At 45.1% G+C, this 18,932-nt stretch overlaps 1 protein-coding gene across 1 annotated transcript in view; it reads right to left on the minus strand.

Annotated features, from left to right (window-relative positions):
* Positions 1-1,062: 1,062 nt before the first annotated feature.
* The window catches only part of atrip (ATR interacting protein), a 47,207-nt gene continuing 29,337 nt past the window's right edge, over positions 1,063-18,932 (minus strand). The window contains exons 10-14 of the mRNA XM_036984286.2: positions 11,604-11,746; positions 9,309-9,400; positions 7,898-7,984; positions 6,677-6,956; positions 1,063-1,473 (exon numbers count right to left, since the gene is read on the minus strand). Of these exons, the coding sequence (XP_036840181.2) occupies positions 1,406-1,473; positions 6,677-6,956; positions 7,898-7,984; positions 9,309-9,400; positions 11,604-11,746 (670 nt within the window). The 3' untranslated portion in view covers positions 1,063-1,405. The remainder of the gene's footprint in view (positions 1,474-6,676; positions 6,957-7,897; positions 7,985-9,308; positions 9,401-11,603; positions 11,747-18,932) is intronic.

Here is an 18,932-nt window from a genome sequence, read left to right on the forward strand (position 1 = left end):
TTAAATGTAATGCTTTTTAATTTCTTTTTAATGTGATTGACCTGTTGATAATGTCCCTGTGTGCATCCCAAATGGCTCCCCATTCCCTATATAAAAGTGCACTACTTTTGAGGTCCTATGGTCAAAGGCAGTGCACTATTTTGGGAGCCAGCCCTGGTTTTCCACACTGTATCTGTGAAGTCGGGGTCTGGAAAGGAAAGAAATATGTGTAGAAATATGCTGTGTAGAACATGCATGCGGTTGACATGTTTGGAGTGAAGAATCATGTCGGCTGCTATTGGTTGTATTTCTGTCTGCGTGCAGTATGCTGTTGCACTCTTATTTTTTTTACACGACCCTCGTTGTTAGAAAACCCTTGTTGCTCAGGGTTGTTTTGTCCGCGGCACACGTGTTTCTATCCTATGTCAGGGGTATTCAACTCTGACCCTACGAGGGACGGAGACTGCTGCTTTTCTGTTCTACCTGATCATTAAATCGGACCCACCTGGTGTCCCCAGGTCTAAAAATCAGTCCCTGATTTCAGAGGGGAACACTGAAAACGCAGTGGAACTGGCTTTGAGGTCCAGAGTTGAGTTTGAGAGCCCCCACAGTGGATGTGTCATAATACCCATAAAACCTAGCTGTGAAAACAGGGAAATGGTTCCAATCGTCCCGTCCCCCCCATAGGGGATTTTAGAAACACAAGTGTTTCGTGTAGGTTTACCCTGGCATTCAGATGGGTATTATGACTCATGTTGTGACAGGATACCAGCCTTCGTCTGTTGTTCATGTGACTTCAGGTTGTGAGCACCTTCGTCAGCCATATCTGCTTTAGCGAGCTGCTTGTTCGAACTGAGTAAATGACATGCTGTAGTTTTAAAAATGTTATCAGGAATAAAATGCTACTTTTTTTTGCTACAATGACAAATAAATGTTTTTTTTTTTCAACTCTTGTATCATTATTTAGCCTGATCCCCAGATCTGTTGGTGCCTCCGGTATTTTCATTTTGATACATATGGAACAGACACTTTATGTCAAGCCAAACATGGCGTAACAAATGACACACGGAGTACAAATTACAATTGTCGTTTGCAACATTGATGTTATTTAATGGAATCAAATAAAAACTCACAAAGAGCTCAGTACAGTAATCACAGAATATTTTCACATTCCAATATCAAGAACAGTCAGACATTTGTCAGAAAAACCAACAAGATATTACCTGCGTCCCAATTAGGGCCCTTTTCTGGGCACTACTGTAGCACATTATATAGGGAAACTGGTCCCAGTACATAGCAGGGCTGGGGTCAATTCAGTTATCTTCCCCCTCCTAACCTTAACCATTAGTAGAGGGGAATTGCAAAAAACTGACCCAAGATCAGCATCTAGGGGCAACTGAACACTAGTCCGGTGTAGGACAACAGGTCAGGAGCCAGTGTCCATATCTTCAGTATCCTCAGACTCAGGACGACAAATCTCATCCAAAGCCAATTCTAACAAAAAACAGAAAACACGAGTTTACACAGGACACATAAAAGGATCATTGCAAGGAAAGAGGAGATATTGAATGTATAACTGGCCGGGTACATGTGCAGTATCCACCCTCTATGACAGGGGGGGGGGTCAAACTTTTTGGACCAAGATGCAGTGTGGCCTGGAGTGTTTAAACATTTTTTACTGAACAAAAATAAACGTAAGAATTTCAAAGAGTTACAGTTCATATGAGGAAATCAGTCAATTTAAATAAAGTCATTAGGCCCTAATCTATGGATTTCACATGACTGGGAATACAGATATGCATCTGTTGGTCGCAGATACCTTTAACAAAAAGGTAAGGAGCGTGGATCAGAAAACCAGTCAGTATCATTTGCCTCATGCAGCTTGACACATCTCCTTCACATAGAGTTGTTCAGGCTGTGGAATGTTGTCCCAGTCCTCTTCAACGGCTGTGCGAAGTTGCTGGATATTGGCGGGAACTGGAACACGCTGTCGTACACGTTGATCCAGAGCATCCCAAACATGCTCAATGGGTGTCATGTCTGGTGAGTATGCAGGCCATGGAAGAAGTGGGACATTCTCAGCTTCCAGGAATTGTGGACAGATCCTTACGATATGGGGCCGTGCATTATCATGCTGAAACATGAGGTGACGGTGGTGGATGAATGGCACAACAATGGGCCTCAGGATCTGGTCACCGTATCTCTGCACATTCAAATTGCCATTGATAAAAAGCAATTCTGTTCGTTGTCCGTAGCTTATGCCTTCCCATTCCATAACCATGGGGCACTCTGTTCACAACGTTTACACCAGAACGCCATACATGTCTTTGTGCGGCCGGTTGGATGTACTGCAAAATTCTCGAAAACGTTGGAGGCGGCTTATGGTAGAGAAATGAACATTTCATTATTGGACACTCGTAGACATCTCTGCAGTCAGCATGCCAATTGCACGCTCCTTCAAAACTCGAGACATCTGTGGCATTGTGTTGTGTGAGAAAATGGCAAATTCTAGAGTGGCCTTTTATTGTCCCCAGCACAAGGTGCACCTGTGTCAAATCAAATTTGATTGCTCACATACACGTATTTAGCAGATGTTATTGCGGTGTAGCCAAAGGCTCCAACAGTGCAGTAGTATCAAACAATTGTCAACAATACAGACAAATCTAGAAGTAAAATGTAATTAAGAAATAGAAAAATATTAGGATGAGCAATGTCAGAGTGGCATTGACTAAAATACAGTAAATGCAGTATGGAAACATTGTTAAAGTGACTAGTGATTCCATGTTTATGTATATGGGGCAGCAGACTAAGGTGCAGGGTTGAGTAACTGGGTGAAGGCCGGCTAGTGATGGCTATTTAACAGTCTGAAGGCCTTGAGATAGAAGCTGTTTTTCCAGTCTCTCGGTCCCAGCTTTGATGCACCTGTACTGACCTCGCCTTCTGGATAGTAGCTGGGTGAACAGGCAGTGGCTCGGGTGGTTTGATGTCTTTGATGATCTTTTTGGCCTTCCTGTGACATCGGGTGCTGTAGGTGTCCTGGAGGGCAGGCACCTCTCTGGAGAGTGTGGTGCGGTCTGACAACCAACGCATCACCGGGGGCACACTGCCTGCCCTCCAGGACACCTACAGCACCTGGGGGCGGCCCGTCAGGAAGTCCAAGACCCAGTTGTACAGGCCGGGGTTCAGACCCAGGGCCTCTAGCTGGATGATGAGCTTGGAGGGTACTATGGTGTTAAATGCTGAGCTATAGTCTATAGTCGATGAACAGCATTCTTACATAGGTATTCCTCTTGTCCAGATGGGATAGGGCAGTGTGCAGTGTGATTGCATCGTCTGTGGATCTATCGTGGCGGTATGAAGTTTTCAGTGGGTCTAGGGTGTCAGGTAAGTTAGAGGTGATGTGATCCTTGACTAGTCTCTCAAAGCACTTCATAATGACAGAAGTGAGTGCTACGGGGCGATAGTCATTTAGTTCAGTTACCTTAGTTTTCATTGGTACAGGAACAATGGTGGACATCTTGAAGCAAGTGGGGACAGCAGACTGAGATTGGGAGAGATTGAATATGTCTGTAAACACACCAGACAGCTGCTCTGCGGATGCTCTGAGGACGCGACTAGGGATGCCGTCTGGCCCGGCAGCCTTGTGAGGGTTAAAGCGTTTAAATGTCTTACTCACGTCCTCCCATAGCCTGGTAGCGGGCCACGTTGGTGGCACTGCGTTATCCTCAAAAGCGGGCAAAGAAGGGGTTCAGCTTGTCCGGGAGCAAGACGTTGGTCTCCTCGACATCCTCCTGGATTTCTATTTGTAATCTGTGATTGTCTGTAGTCCCTGCCACATACGTCTCTGAGCCGTTGAATTGCGACTCCACTTTGTCTCTATACTGACGTTCTGCCTAGTCTTATTACCTTACGGAGGGAATAACTACACTGTTTGTATCTGACCATATTCCCAGTCACCTTGGCATGGTTAAATGCGGTGGTTTACGCTTTCAGTTTTGCGCGAATGCTGCCACACTGCCATCTATCCATGGTTTCTGGTTTGGGTAGGTTTTAATAGTCACCGTGGGAACAACATCCCCTATACACTTCCTGATGAACTCAGTCACCGTGTCCGTGTATTGGTCAATGTTATCCCAGTCCGTGGGATCGAAACAATCATGAAGCCTGGATTCCGATTGGTCAGACCAGCGTTGAATAGACCTTAGCGCAGGTACTTCCTGTTTGAGTTTTCTTTATTTGCATTGTGTACCCCCCCCCAACCCCTCTTTTTACGTTGCTGCTGCTCTCTGTTCATCATATATGCATAGTCACTTTAACCAGATCTACATGTACATACTACCTCAATCAGCCTGACTAACCGGTTCTCTGTATGTAGCCTCGCTACTGTATATAGAATGTCTTTTTACTGTTGTTTTATTTCTTTACTTACCTGTTGTTCACCTAATACCTTTTTTGCACTATTGGTTAGAGCCTGTAAGTAAGCATTTCACTGTAAGGTCTGTTGTATTCGGTGCACGTGACAAATAAACTTTGATTTGCTTTGTCTATAGGAAGGGAGGAGCAAAATGAAGTCGTGATCTAATTTGCCGGAGGGAGGGCGGAGGCGGACCTTGTAGGCATCCCGGAAGAGGGAGTAGCAGCGGTCGAGAGTTTTTCCGGCACGAGTCCTTCAGTCAAAATGTTGGTGGAACTTCGGTAACGTTTTCCTCAGATTTGCATTGTTGAAATCTCCCGCTACAATAAATGTGGCCTCAGGACATGTGGCTTCCAGTTTGCACAAAGTCCAGTCAGTGTCGTATACGTCGACGGCCCTGAAAGAACTTCACTGGAAACCACATATCCTGAGGCTGCATTTATTGTAGCTGGGGATTTTAACAAAGCTCATTTGAGAACAAGGCTACCTAAATTCTACCAGCACATTGATGGTTGTACTCGCTTGAGCAAAACACTGGACCACTGCTACTCTAACTTCTGCGATGCATACAAGGCCCTCCCTCGCCCTCCCTTCGGCAAATCTGACCATGACTCCATCTTGTTGCTCCCCTCCTATAGGCAGAAACTAAAACAGGAAGCGCCTGTGCTTAGGTCTATCCAACGCTGGTCTGACCAATCAGATTCCACGCTTCAAGATTGCTTTGATCACGTGGACTGGGAGGTGGCCTCAGACATTAACATCGACGAATACGCTGACTCGGTGAGTGAGTTATTAGGAAGTGCATTGGAGATGATGTTGTAACCACCGTGACTATTAAAACCTTCCCTAGCCAGAAACCGTGGATTGATGGCAGCATTCGCGCAAAACTGAAAGCGCAAACCAGTGTGGCGTCAGGAAAATAACCTCTCACTCAACGTCAACAAAACAAAGGAGATGATTGTGGACCTCAAAAAACAGCAGAGGGAGCACCCCCCCCCCCCCCCCATCCACATCGACGGGACAGTCGTGGAGAACATGGAAAAGTTTTCAGTTCCTCCGAATACACATCACGGACAAACTGAAATGGTCCACCCACACAGACGGCGTTGTGAAGAAGGCGCAACAGCGCCTCTTCAACCTCAGGAGGCTGAAGAAATTTGGCTTGTCACTTATAGCCCTGAAACTTTTACAGATGCACAATCGAGAGCATCCTGTCGGGCTGAATCCCCGCCTGGTATGGCAACTGCTCCGCCCACAACCGTAAGGCTCTCCAGAGGGTAGTGAGGTCTGCACAACGCATCACCGGGGACAAACTACCTGCCCTCCAGGACACCTACAGCTCCCAATGTCACAGGAAGACCAAAAAGATAATCAAACACGACAACAACCACCCGAGCCACTGCCTGTTCACCCCTGCTATCATCCAGAAGGCGAAGTCAGTACAGGTGCATCAAAGCTGGGACCGAGAGACTGAAAAACAGCTTCTATCTCAAGGCCATCAGACTGTTAAACAGCCATCACTAACATAGAGAGGCTGCTGTCAACATACAGACTCAACTCTCTGGCCACTTTAATAAATGGACTTAATAAATGTATCACTAGTCACCTTAAATAATGCCACTTTAATGTCTACATATCCTACATTACTCATCTCATATGTATATACTGTACTCTATACCATATACTGCATCTTGGCTATCGCTCATCCATATATTTATATGTACATATTCTTATTCCATCCCCTTACATTGTGTGTATAAGGTAGTCGTTGTGAATTTGTTAGATTACTTGTTAGATATTACTGCAATGGTCGGAACTAGAAGCACAAGCATTTCGCTACACTCGCATTAACATCTGCTAACCATGAGTATGTGACCAATGAAATGTGATTTGATGTAAGAAATAACACACACAAAAAAAAAAAAAATACTGTAAAGTTGCTCTAGGATCTAGAATCAGAGCTGCTGTCTGTCTGTCGGCGCCATCTTTGATCATGCTGTTTAATCAGCTTCATGATATGCCACACCTGTCAGGTGGATGGATTATCTTGGCAAAGGATAAATGCTCACTAATTTATGCACAGAATTTTTGTTTGTGTGGAAAATCCCTGGGATCTTTTTTATTCTTCAGCTCATGGGACCAACACTTTCCATTTTGCGTTTATATTTTTATCCAGCATATATTTTATTTTACAAAAACCTATATAAATGTTTTTTAATTAAATTAAAAAAAATATTTGTGGGGCGGATGTGGGCCGCGGGACATAGTTTGCCCACTACCTACCTTCACTCTCTGAGAGGTGGGGGATCCTCCTGAAGGTGTCTCTAATGGCAGGAATCATCTGGTCATACATGTGGAGGACAGGAAGGCAGTGCTCTGAGAAGCTACTGTTGTTGAGGAAGAGCCAGTGGAGCAGCATCAGAGCCTCCCTTAGCAGATCAACCCCAGGAGAGGAGCACCACGCTGGGCTTTGGATCGTTGCCTCGCCCCCTGGGCTCCCATCCACTCGGCCCCGGAGGTCCAGCCACTGCCTGTGGAGTAGCACCACTGTGGTCTTCACTACCTGAGCACAGAGACAGGCAGACAACCACCGTCAGGAGATGTTTAGAAATAACCAGGGTTCCTACTCTTAAGACACTTAAAAAGAAAAAAGTCCATGTCAACAGATAAGAATTTCCATGGACAGACACCAAAAGGCACTTTGGTTGACCAACTCTCCAAAGCTCTGACTATGGAATCAGAATGAATAAAATGGCGTCCCCATTCGCGTCATTATAGTGAGGTTCCAATGGCGTCCCCATTCGGGTCATTATAGTGAGAGGTTCCAATGGCGTCCCCATTCAGGTCATTACGGTGAGAGGTTCCAACAGCGTCCCCATTCGGGTCATTATAGTGAGGTTCTAATGGCGTCCCCATTCGGGTCATTACGGTGAGTGGTTCCAATGGCGTCCCCATTCAGGTCATTACGGTGAGAGGTTCCAATGGCGTCCCCATTCAGGTCGTTACGGTGAGAGGTTCCAATGGCGTCCCCATTCAGGTCATTACGGTGAGAGGTTCCAATGGCGTCCCCATTCAGGTCATTGCGGTGAGAGGTTCCAATGGCGTCCCCATTCAGGTCATTACGGCGAGAGGTTCCAATGGCGTCCCCATTCAGGTCATTACGGCGAGAGGTTCCAATGGCGTCCCCATTCAGGTCGTTACGATGAGAGGTTCCAATGGCGTCCCCATTCAGGTCGTTATAGAGAGGTTCCAATGGCGTCCCCATTCAGGTCATTACGGTGAGAGGTTCCAATGGCGTCCCCATTCAGGTCATTACGGTGAGAGGTTCCAATGGCGTCCCCATTCAGGTCGTTACGATGAGAGGTTCCAACGGCGTCCCCATTCAGGTCATTACAGTGAGAGGTTCCAATGGCGTCCCCATTCAGGTCATTACGGTGAGAGGTTCCAATACCCCAAGCTATTCATTCTATTTCTATACCGCTGACAAACAGCTCTGCTTCTTACCTCACTGTGGCACTGACAGGACGACTCAACAAACACACTCCACGTGGAAGCCTTCCTATTGAACAGACTGGTCAGGAAACGCACCACCTGCCCATAGAGAACAGACAGACAGCATGCATAAACAGATATACAGCATGTATAAACAGACAGACAGCATGTATAAACAGACAGACAGAAAGCATGTATGTATAAACAGACAGACAGACAGTATGTATGTATAAACAGACAGACAGACAGCATGTATAAACAGACAGACAGCATGTATAAACAAACAGACAGCATGAAAAGCAGACAGACAGCATGTATAAACAGACAGACAGCATGTATAAACAAACAGACAGCATGTATAAACAGACAGACAGAATGTATAGACAGACAGCATGTATAAACAGACAGACAGAATGTATAAACAGACAGACAGCATGTATAAACAGACAGACAGACAGCATGTATAAACAGACAGACAGCATGTATAAACAAACAGACAGCATGTATAAACAGACAGACAGCATGTATAGACAGACAGCATGTATAGACAGACAGCATGTATAGACAGACAGCATGTATAGACAGACAGCATGTATAAACAGACAGACAGAATGTATAAACAGACAGACAGAATGTATAAACAGACAGACAGAATGTATAAACAGACAGCATGAAAAACAGACAGACAGCATGTATAAACAGACAGACAGCATGTATAAACAGACAGACAGAATGTATAAACAGACAAACAGACAGCATGAAAAACAGACAGACAGCATGTATAAACAGACAGACAGCATGTATAAACAGACAGACAGCATGTATAAACAGACAGACAGCATGTATAAACAGACAGCATGAAAAACAGACAGACAGACAGCATGTATAAACAGACAGACAGCATGTATAAACAGACAGACAACATGTATAAACAGACAGACAGCATGTATAAACAGACAGACAACATGTATAAACAGACAGACAGCATGTATAAACAGACAGACAGCATGTATAAACAGACAGACAGCATGTATAAACAGACAGACAGCATGTATAAACAGACAGACAACATGTATAAACAGACAGACAGCATGCATAAACAGACAGACAGACAGCATGTATAAACAGACAGACAGCATGTATAAACAGACAGACAACATGTATAAACAGACAGACAGCATGTATAAACAGACAGACAGCATGTATAAACAGACAGACAACATGTATAAACAGACAGACAGCATGTATAAACAGACAGACAGCATGTATAAACAGACAGACAGCATGCATAAACAGACAGACAGACAGCATGTATAAACAGAAACATGTTTTCTATCAGATCAGAGATATCAGAGCCTCCCCCCAGTAGTTACGATGTTGTTCTGTTTTCAACAACAGCTGATCTGAGGTGAAGCAACGTTACCTCCACCTCCAGCTGTGACCAGTGAGAGTCTGTGACGGTCTTGTCAGGTCTGGAGGTGATGTACTGGAAAACCTTCAGTAACGGACACCAGTCTGGAGGGACGACAATATCATCACCACCACATACAGAGTAATACACATGTACTAAAACATGCCTTACATCTTCAATTGATTGTTCACTTATTCCAGCTCTGAAAACGTTGGTAAAGTACATAACGTCATATAATCAATGAATGTGAAGGAGACCCAGTCATGACAGAGGAGGCCCCTTAGTTATCTGTATGACAGCAGAGGAGGCCCCCTAGTTACCTGTACGACAGCAGAGGAGGCCCCCTAGTTACCTGTATGACAGCAGAGGAGGCCCCCTAGTTACCTGTACGACAGCAGAGGAGGCCCCCTAGTTACCTGTATGACAGCAGAAGAGGCCCCCTAGTTATCTGTACGGCAGCAGAAGAAGCCCCTTAGTTACCTGTACAACAGCATAGGAGGCCCCTTAGTTACCTGTATGACAGCAGAGGAGGCCCCTTAGTTACCTGTATGACAGCAGAGGAGGCCCCCTAGTTACCTGTACGACAGCAGAGGAGGCCCCCTAGTTACCTGTATGACAGCATAGGAGGCCCCCTAGTTACCTGTACAACAGCAGAGGAGGCCCCTTAGTTACCTGTATGACAGCATAGGAGGCCCCCTAGTTACCTGTACAACAGCAGAGGAGGCCCCTTAGTTATCTGTATGACAGCAGAGGAGGCCCCTTAGTTACCTGTACAACAGCATAGGAGGCCCCCTAGTTATCTGTACGGCAGCAGAGGAGGCCCCCTAGTTACCTGTACGACAGCAGAGGAGGCCCCCTAGTTACCTGTACAACAGCAGAGGAGGCCCCCTAGTTACCTGTATGACAGCAGAGGAGGCCCCCTAGTTACCTGTACAACAGCATAGGAGGCCCCTTAGTTACCTGTATGACAGCAGAGGAGGCCCCTTAGTTACCTATATGACAGCAGAGGAGGCCCCTTAGTTACCTGTATGACAGCAGAGGAGGCCCCTTAGTTACCTGTACGACAGCAGAGGAGGCCCCCTAGTTACCTGTACGACAGCATAGGAGGCCCCTTAGTTACCTGTACGACAGCAGTGGAGGCCCCCTAGTTACCTGTATGACAGCAGAGGAGGCCCCTTAGTTACCTGTATGACAGCAGAGGAGGCCCCTTAATTACCTGTATGACAGCAGGGGCCGCGCCCCTTAGTTACAGAGGAGGCCCCTTAGTTAACTGTATGACAGCAGAGGAGGCTCCTTAGTTACCTGTACGACAGCAGAGGAGGCCCCCTAGTTACCTGTACGACAGCAAAGGAGGCCCCTTAGTTACCTGTATGACAGCAGAGGAGGCCCCTTAGTTACCTGTATGACAGCAGAGGAGGCCCCCTAGTTACCTGTACGACAGCAGAGGAGGCCCCCTAGTTACCTGTATGACAGCATAGGAGGCCCCCTAGTTACCTGTACAACAGCAGAGGAGGCCCCTTAGTTACCTGTATGACAGCATAGGAGGCCCCCTAGTTACCTGTACAACAGCAGAGGAGGCCCCTTAGTTATCTGTATGACAGCAGAGGAGGCCCCTTAGTTACCTGTACAACAGCATAGGAGGCCCCCTAGTTATCTGTACGGCAGCAGAGGAGGCCCCCTAGTTACCTGTACGACAGCAGAGGAGGCCCCCTAGTTACCTGTACAACAGCAGAGGAGGCCCCCTAGTTACCTGTATGACAGCAGAGGAGGCCCCCTAGTTACCTGTACAACAGCATAGGAGGCCCCTTAGTTACCTGTATGACAGCAGAGGAGGCCCCTTAGTTACCTATATGACAGCAGAGGAGGCCCCTTAGTTACCTGTATGACAGCAGAGGAGGCCCCTTAGTTACCTGTACGACAGCAGAGGAGGCCCCCTAGTTACCTGTACGACAGCATAGGAGGCCCCTTAGTTACCTGTACGACAGCAGTGGAGGCCCCCTAGTTACCTGTATGACAGCAGAGGAGGCCCCTTAGTTACCTGTATGACAGCAGAGGAGGCCCCTTAATTACCTGTATGACAGCAGGGGCCGCGCCCCTTAGTTACAGAGGAGGCCCCTTAGTTAACTGTATGACAGCAGAGGAGGCTCCTTAGTTACCTGTACGACAGCAGAGTAGGCCCCCTAGTTACCTGTACGACAGCAAAGGAGGCCCTTTAGTTGCCTGTATGACAGCAGAGGAGGCCCCCTAGTTACATGTATGACAGCCGAGGCCGCGCCCCTTAGTTACAGAGGAGGCCCCCGTAGTTACCTGTATGGCAGCAGATTCTAAAAGCTAGCTCATCGCTGTGGGCCAGGCCAGCTAGTAGGGAGACCGACAGAGACAGGGTCTGGTAGGACGAGTCTAGAGACAGGCAGCGAGACAGAGCCGGACTGGACACAACACACTGGAACCTGCAAGGAGGCAATACGATACATGACATAAGTAAACATAGTAGGCTCGTGGCCAATCCTCAAAAAAGGGCTTTAGTATTTGAGCTACCCCAAGCCGTGGTACAACGAAACACAACCGCGTTGTTCCACATCTCTAATGTCTCTCATTTAATACATGGATTGTTGTGGACATTTCTTTTTTTACTACAAAAATTGGTAAATTGATAGATATTGAGACACGCCCCCTAAACTCAAAACATGAGTGGAGAGTTTTAAAGTTCCTCGGCGAACACGTCACAGACAAACTGAAATGGTCCACCCACACAGACGGTGTGGTGAAGAAGGTGCAACAGCTGCACTGTCGGAACTAGAAGCACAAGCATTTCACTACACTCGCATTAACATCTGCTAACCATGTGTATGTGACCATTAACATCTGCTAACCATGTGTATGTGACCAATAACATCTGCTAACCATGTGTATGTGACCATTAACATCTGCTAACCATGTGTATGTGACCAATAACATCTGCTAACCATGTGTATGTGACCATTAACATCTGCTAACCATGTGTATGTGACCATTAACATCTGCTAACCATGTGTATGTGACCAATAACATCTGCTAACCATGTGTATGTGACCAATAACATCTGCTAACCATGTGTATGTGACCAATAACATCTGCTAACCATGTGTATGTGACCAATAACATCTGCTAACCATGTGTATGTGACCAAAAACATCTGCTAACCATGTGTGTGTGACCAATAACATCTGCTAACCATGTGTATGTGACCAATAACATCTGCTAACCATGTGTATGTGACCAATAACATCTGCTAACCATGTGTATGTGACCAAAAACATCTGCTAACCATGTGTATGTGACCAATAACATCTGCTAACCATGTGTATGTGACCAATAAAATTTGATTTGACATGCAAAATAATGCCTGGTTGGATGAGGAGTGGGCCACATAAGCTCAATATAGAACCCAATATTACAAGATCTGATAAACAGCAAAAATGTTGAGTAGAAGTAGTCAATTGTCTACGCCAAACAAACAGACAGCATGAGGATATATATCTTACTGCATCTAGTTAATATTGACCTGTAAACACAGAGATGCAATAGGAGGAAATATTAACTATGGAGATTTATGATAAACGTAAGCTTGACTTTTTTGGTAGCTGATTAACAGGCAACTTTCCAAGTCCAATTTTTACTTTATTCCCTGCTATATTTTAAATTTTTTACGCATTTTATGATGTGGCTATTAATCTAAAAATCATCTCCAAGAAAAACAAGTGGGCTGAGACAGTGAAAACTATCGATTATTTTCAGTCAAATGTTTCTCTGTCGATTTTACATGTTCAACCTCTTGCAATTACGTTAGGGTGCGCCCCTAAGACTCGACTCCAAATCAGAGAAGGCAGGTGGGAGGAGCTATAGGAGGACAGGTTCATTCTGTTGGTTGGAATGAAACCGATGGAAGGGTATCAAACACAAACATTCTGTATGGAACACACGTTTGACTCCTTTCCATTGATTCCATTCCAGCCATTACAATGAACCCGTCCTCCTGTAGGTCCTCCCACCAGCATCCTCTGCTCTAAATCCCATTATGGCATCCAAAATCCAATATGGCTGCCAAAATACCATTAAAGGGTGTATTCTTTGTTGTTGTTTCAGACATTATTTGCTCAGAAGATTTCTTGTATTATTACCGACAGCAGGAAAGAACGTTTGGATAATAGATTGGCGGTCACCAGAAATCCTTTGTTTGAACTTCCAGCTCTTTTCATCCTGAGGGGCTGCATCAAAACGCCGGAGAAGAGGTAGAAGGAGTTGGCCCAAGTCACTCAGGCGGCGTGCATACCATCCACCCCTTCAGAGAATTATTACCCGATAACATTTAGTCCCTGGACAATAAAGTAGACGAGCTCAGGGCGAGGATCTCCTTCCAGAGTGACATCAAGGACTGTAAACATACTCCGTTGTAGGGAATCATGGCTCTCTCCGGATATAGTGCCATTCAGCCAGCAGGGTTCTCCATCCATCGCGCAAGACAGTAAGAAAGAACTCTCTGGGAAAAAGGAAGCGGAGGGGTTTGTTTCATGATTAACTACTCATGGTGTAATTGTGATAATGTACACAAACCCAAGTCCCTTTGTTCTCCCGATCTGGAATACCTCACCGTGAAATGCCAACCGCATTACCTCTCAAGATCATTTTCATCGGTCATCGTCACTGCCGTGTATATTTCCCCCCCAAGAAGACACCACGACGGCTCTCAAGGAACTCCACTGGACTATGTGCAAACAGGAAGTCGCATATCCCGATGCCGCATTTATTGTAACTGGGGACTTCAATAAAAATAAATCTGAGGAAAATGCTACCGAAACTCTATCAACACATCTCCTGTGATGGATAGATGCGCAACACGGACTCTGGAACATTGCTACACTCCCATCTGGGACGGCCGCAAGGCCCTGTCCCGCCCTCCCTTCCAGCAAATCAGATCACACCTCCATTCTGCTCCTCCCGTGGTAAGGACTGTTCCAACATTGTTCTGACAAATCGGAATCTATGTTTTGATCACGCGAACTGGGAAACGTTCGGGTCACCTCTGAGAATAGTATAGATGTATACACCAACTCAGTGACTGGGTTCATCAGGAAGTGCATAGAGGATGTTGTTCTCACTGTGACGTTTCGAACGTAATTCAGCGGCTCAGACACGACACGTATGTGGCAGGGACTCCAGACAATCACGGGAAAACCAGCCACGTCGTGGACACCCCGACGCCTCGCTCCCAGGCAAGAAAAACCCCTTCTTTGCCTGCTTCAAGGAAAACATTGAGCCGCTGACGTGGACCCCCCCAATGCTCACAAGGATTGTGTGCTCTCATTCTCCGTGGTTGATGTGGGTAAGTCATTTAAGCGTGTTAACCCTCGCAAGGCTGCTGGCCCAGAATGGCATCCCAAGCCTCATACTCAGAGGATGCACAGACCAGCATGCTGGAGTGTTTACAGACGTTTTCAATCTCTCCCTATTCAGTCTGTTGTATCCACTTGGTTCAAGATGTTCAAGATCATTGTTCCTGTACCCAAGAAAGTAAAGGTAACTGAACTAAATGACTTTCAGCCATTCAGCATTCATTTCTGTCATCCTGAAGTGCTTTGAGAATCTAGTTAAGAATCATATCACCTCCACCTTACCCGACACCCTAGACTCATTACAATTTGTATACCGCCCCAACAGATCCACGGACAACGCAATTGCCACACTGCCCTTTCCCACCTGGACAAGAGAAATACCTATGTTACCTACCTCATTGACAACAGCTCAGCCTTAATACACTCCAAGCTGATCATTAAGCTCGGGGCCCTGGGTCTGAACTAGTGGTCGACCAATTAATCGGCGTCGTGACAATCGGTCATCGGCCTTTTTGGACGCCGCTTATGGCTGATTACATTGCAATCCACAGGAAACTGAGTGGCAGGCTGACCACCTGTTACGCGAGTGCAGCGTCGAAAAGGACCTTGTGGATGCAAGGAGCCGAGGTAAGTTGTTAGCTAGCATTAAACTTATCTTATAAAAAAACATTACATCTTAACATAATCACTAGTTAACTACGCATGGCTGATGATATTACTAGGTTAACTTCTTATGGCTGGGGAGCTTGGATGAATAAGGTGCCCAAAGTAAACAGCCTCCTCCTCAGTCGCTAATATATGCATATTATTATTAGTATTGGATAGAAAACACTCTAAAGTTTCCAAAACTGTCAAAAGATTGTCTGTGAGTATAACAGAACTGATATTGCAGGCGAAACCCTGAGGAAAATCAAACCAGGAAGTGGCTTCTATTTTGAAAACTCCATGTTCCATAGCCTGCCTTTGCTCCATTTAAAAGGGATATCAACCAGATTCCTTTCCTATCGCTTCCTCAATGTGTCAACAGTCTTTAGACATAGTTTCAGGCTTTTATTTTGAAAAATGAGCGAGAAAGATCACATCGCGTCATTGTATGGCCGGGTGCCAGCAGCGTTTTGTATGTGCAACAGAGTTTGGGCAGCCATTGCCTTTCCCTCTCCTACTGATATAGTATCAATTATATATTTTAAAAACAACCTGAGGATTGATTATAAAAAACATTTGACATGTTTCTGTGGACATTACGGATACTATTTGGAATTCTGCGGTGTCGTGACCGCTCTTTCCTGTGGATTTCTGAACATAACGCACACAACAAACGGAGGTATTTTGGATAAAAAAAAGAATCTTTATGGAACAAAAGGAACATTTGTTGTCTAACTGGGAGTCTCGTGAGTGAAAACATCCGAAGATCATCAAAGGTAAACGATTAATTTGATTGCTTTTCTGATTTTCGTGACCAAGCTACCTGATGCTAGGTGTACATAATGTTTTGTCGAGCGATCGATAAACTTACACAAACGCTTGGATTGCTTTCGCTGTAAAGCATATTTTCAAAATCTGACACGAGAGGTGGATTAACAAAAGGCTAAGCTGTGTTTTGCTATATTGGACTTGTGATTTCATGAATATAAATCTTTTTAGTAATGGATTGCAGCCATAAGAAGTTAACTGGCTTGTCCTGCGTTGCATATAATCAAAGTGGTGCCTGTTAATTTATCATCGAATCACAGCCTATTTCAACTTCGCCAAACAGGGGATGATTTAACAAAAGTGCATTCGTGAAAAAAATCACAATCATTGAAGGTTGTGCAATGTAACAGCAATATTTAGACTAAGGGATGCCACCCGTTAGATAAAATACAGAACGGTTCCGTATTTCACTGAAATAATAAACTTTTCGTTTTCAAAATGATAGTTTCCGGATTTGGCCATATTAATGACCTAAGGCTCTTATTTCTTAGTATTTGCTACCAATTAATATTTGGTAGCATTGCCTTTAAATTGTTTAACTTGGGTCAAACGTTTCGGGTAGTCTTCCACAAGCTTCCCACAATAAGTTGGGTGAATTTTGGCCTACCTGGTTAAATAAAGGTGAAATAAAACATAAATAAATGGGTCTCGTTGGTATGCAAGCTGCATCTGCTGAGTGCCAGCACCCAACTGTTGTAGAAACGGAAACTGATCACCACACAGACCCAATACCCTCCCAGCCATACAGGAAGTATACTGCTCTTGTTGCTGTAGCTTGCCCAGAACTACAACCACTACTGTTATCTGTGTAACCTGGTCAGGTCCCAGAACTGCAAACACTACTGGCTACTCTGTCTCCTCATCCTGTTAGGACACACTCATGTCCTGGTCACCTCAGAGACCTTGTCCACTTAGTTTCAGTGGGTGAAAGAGGGGTCATAGTTGTACATAAACGCTGCCAGAGTGGCTGGCTGTTGTGTTACAGGTTATTTTCCTGTACCTTGGTTACTCTACTATGTGCTTGTGTTGTGAACAACATGAACAGCTAGTTGGCTTCATCTACTTCAAAACACAACAGAGGCACGGCAGTGCCACTCCTAGTCCTAGTTATATAGAGACGTATTCAAATCCTTTTAAAGACTAAATACTAAATAAACCAGGACAATTTATATATGTAAAAGCAAATGTGTCTTAGTGTAATTATGTTGTCCATATTTGATTCAGAATGAAATTGATTTACACTAAAACAGTTTTCATATATTTCTGGGGGAAAAAATGCCTCATCTACAACAAAAAAAATCATAATTACAGGTGATTTTGACTTCCATCAAATGGTATTATGGCAGCCATATTGGATTTGAGGTAAAATCCAGGGTGGCCCCAAAGATCATCTGTGGTGGCCCCAAAGATCATCTGTGGTGGCCCCAAAGATTATCCGTGGTGGCCCCAAATATCATCCGTGGTGGCCCCAAATATCATCCGTGGTGGCCCCAAATATCATCCGTGGTGGCCCCAAATATCATCCGTGGTGGCCCCAAATATCATCCGTGGTGGCCCCAAATATCATCCGTGGTGGCCCCAAATATCATCCGTGGTGGCCCCAAATATCATCCGTGGTGGCCCCAAATATCATCCGTGGTGGCCCCAAATATCATCCGTGGTGGCCCCAAATATCATCCGTGGTGGCCCCAAATATCATCTGTGGTGGTGTATGCATTGTTGTCCGGCAGGACCATAACAGCATGAATGAGAGCACGTGACTTGGAAAGTTGTCTATTAATCCGCTACCAAAATATGAATAGATGACATTTCCACCTATTGGATTTATATTTCCTAGATGCATTACGATATTCTCATGCTGTTTGTTTGAGCAGCGCAGGCAACGGACTAGTTTTATTCAAATTTGAACAATATCAGATCTTGCAATATAGTTTTTTATTTGATTTATTTCACCTTTATTTAACCAGGTAGGCCAGTTGAGAACACCTTTATTTAACCAGGTAGGCCAGTTGAGAACAAGTTCTCATTTACAACTGCGACCTGGCCAAGATAAAGCAAAGCAGTGCGAGAAATACAACAACTCAGAGTTACACATGGAATAAACAAACGTACAGTCAACAACACAATAGAAAAGTCTATCTACAGTGTGTGCAAATGAGGTAAGATTAGGGAGGTAAGGAAATAAATAGGCCATAGTGGTGAAGTAATTACAATATAGCAATTAAACACTGGAATGATAGATGAGCAGAAGATGAATGTGCAAGTAGAGATACTGGGGTGCAAAGGAGCAAGATAAATAAATACAATATGGGGATGAGGTAGATAGATAGGCTATTTACAGGTGCAGTGATCTGTGAGCTGCTCTGACAGCTGATACATAAAGTTAGTGAGGGAGATATACGTCTCCGGCTTCAGCGATTTTTGCATTTCATTCCAGTCACTGGCAGCAGAGAACTGGAAGGAAAGGCGGCCAAAGGAGGAATTGGCTTTGGGGGTAACCAGTGAAATATACCTGCTGGAGCATGTGCTACAGGTGGGTGCTGCTATGGTGACCAGTGAGCTGAGATACCTACCTACCTAGCAAAGACTTATAGATAACCTGGAGCCAGTGGGGTTGGCGACAAATATGAAGAGAGGACCAGCCAACGAGAGCATACAGGTCACAGTGGTGGGTAGTATATGGGGCTTGGTGACAAAACAGATGGCACTGTGACAGACGGCATCCAGTTTGCTGAGTAGAGTGTTGGAGGCTATTTTGTAAATGACATCGCCAAAGTCAAGGATCGGTAGG

Source organism: Oncorhynchus mykiss, chromosome 7 (genome assembly GCF_057628025.1).
Source record: "Oncorhynchus mykiss isolate SJ-2025 chromosome 7, ASM5762802v1, whole genome shotgun sequence".
NCBI classification, from domain to species: domain Eukaryota; kingdom Metazoa; phylum Chordata; class Actinopteri; order Salmoniformes; family Salmonidae; genus Oncorhynchus; species Oncorhynchus mykiss.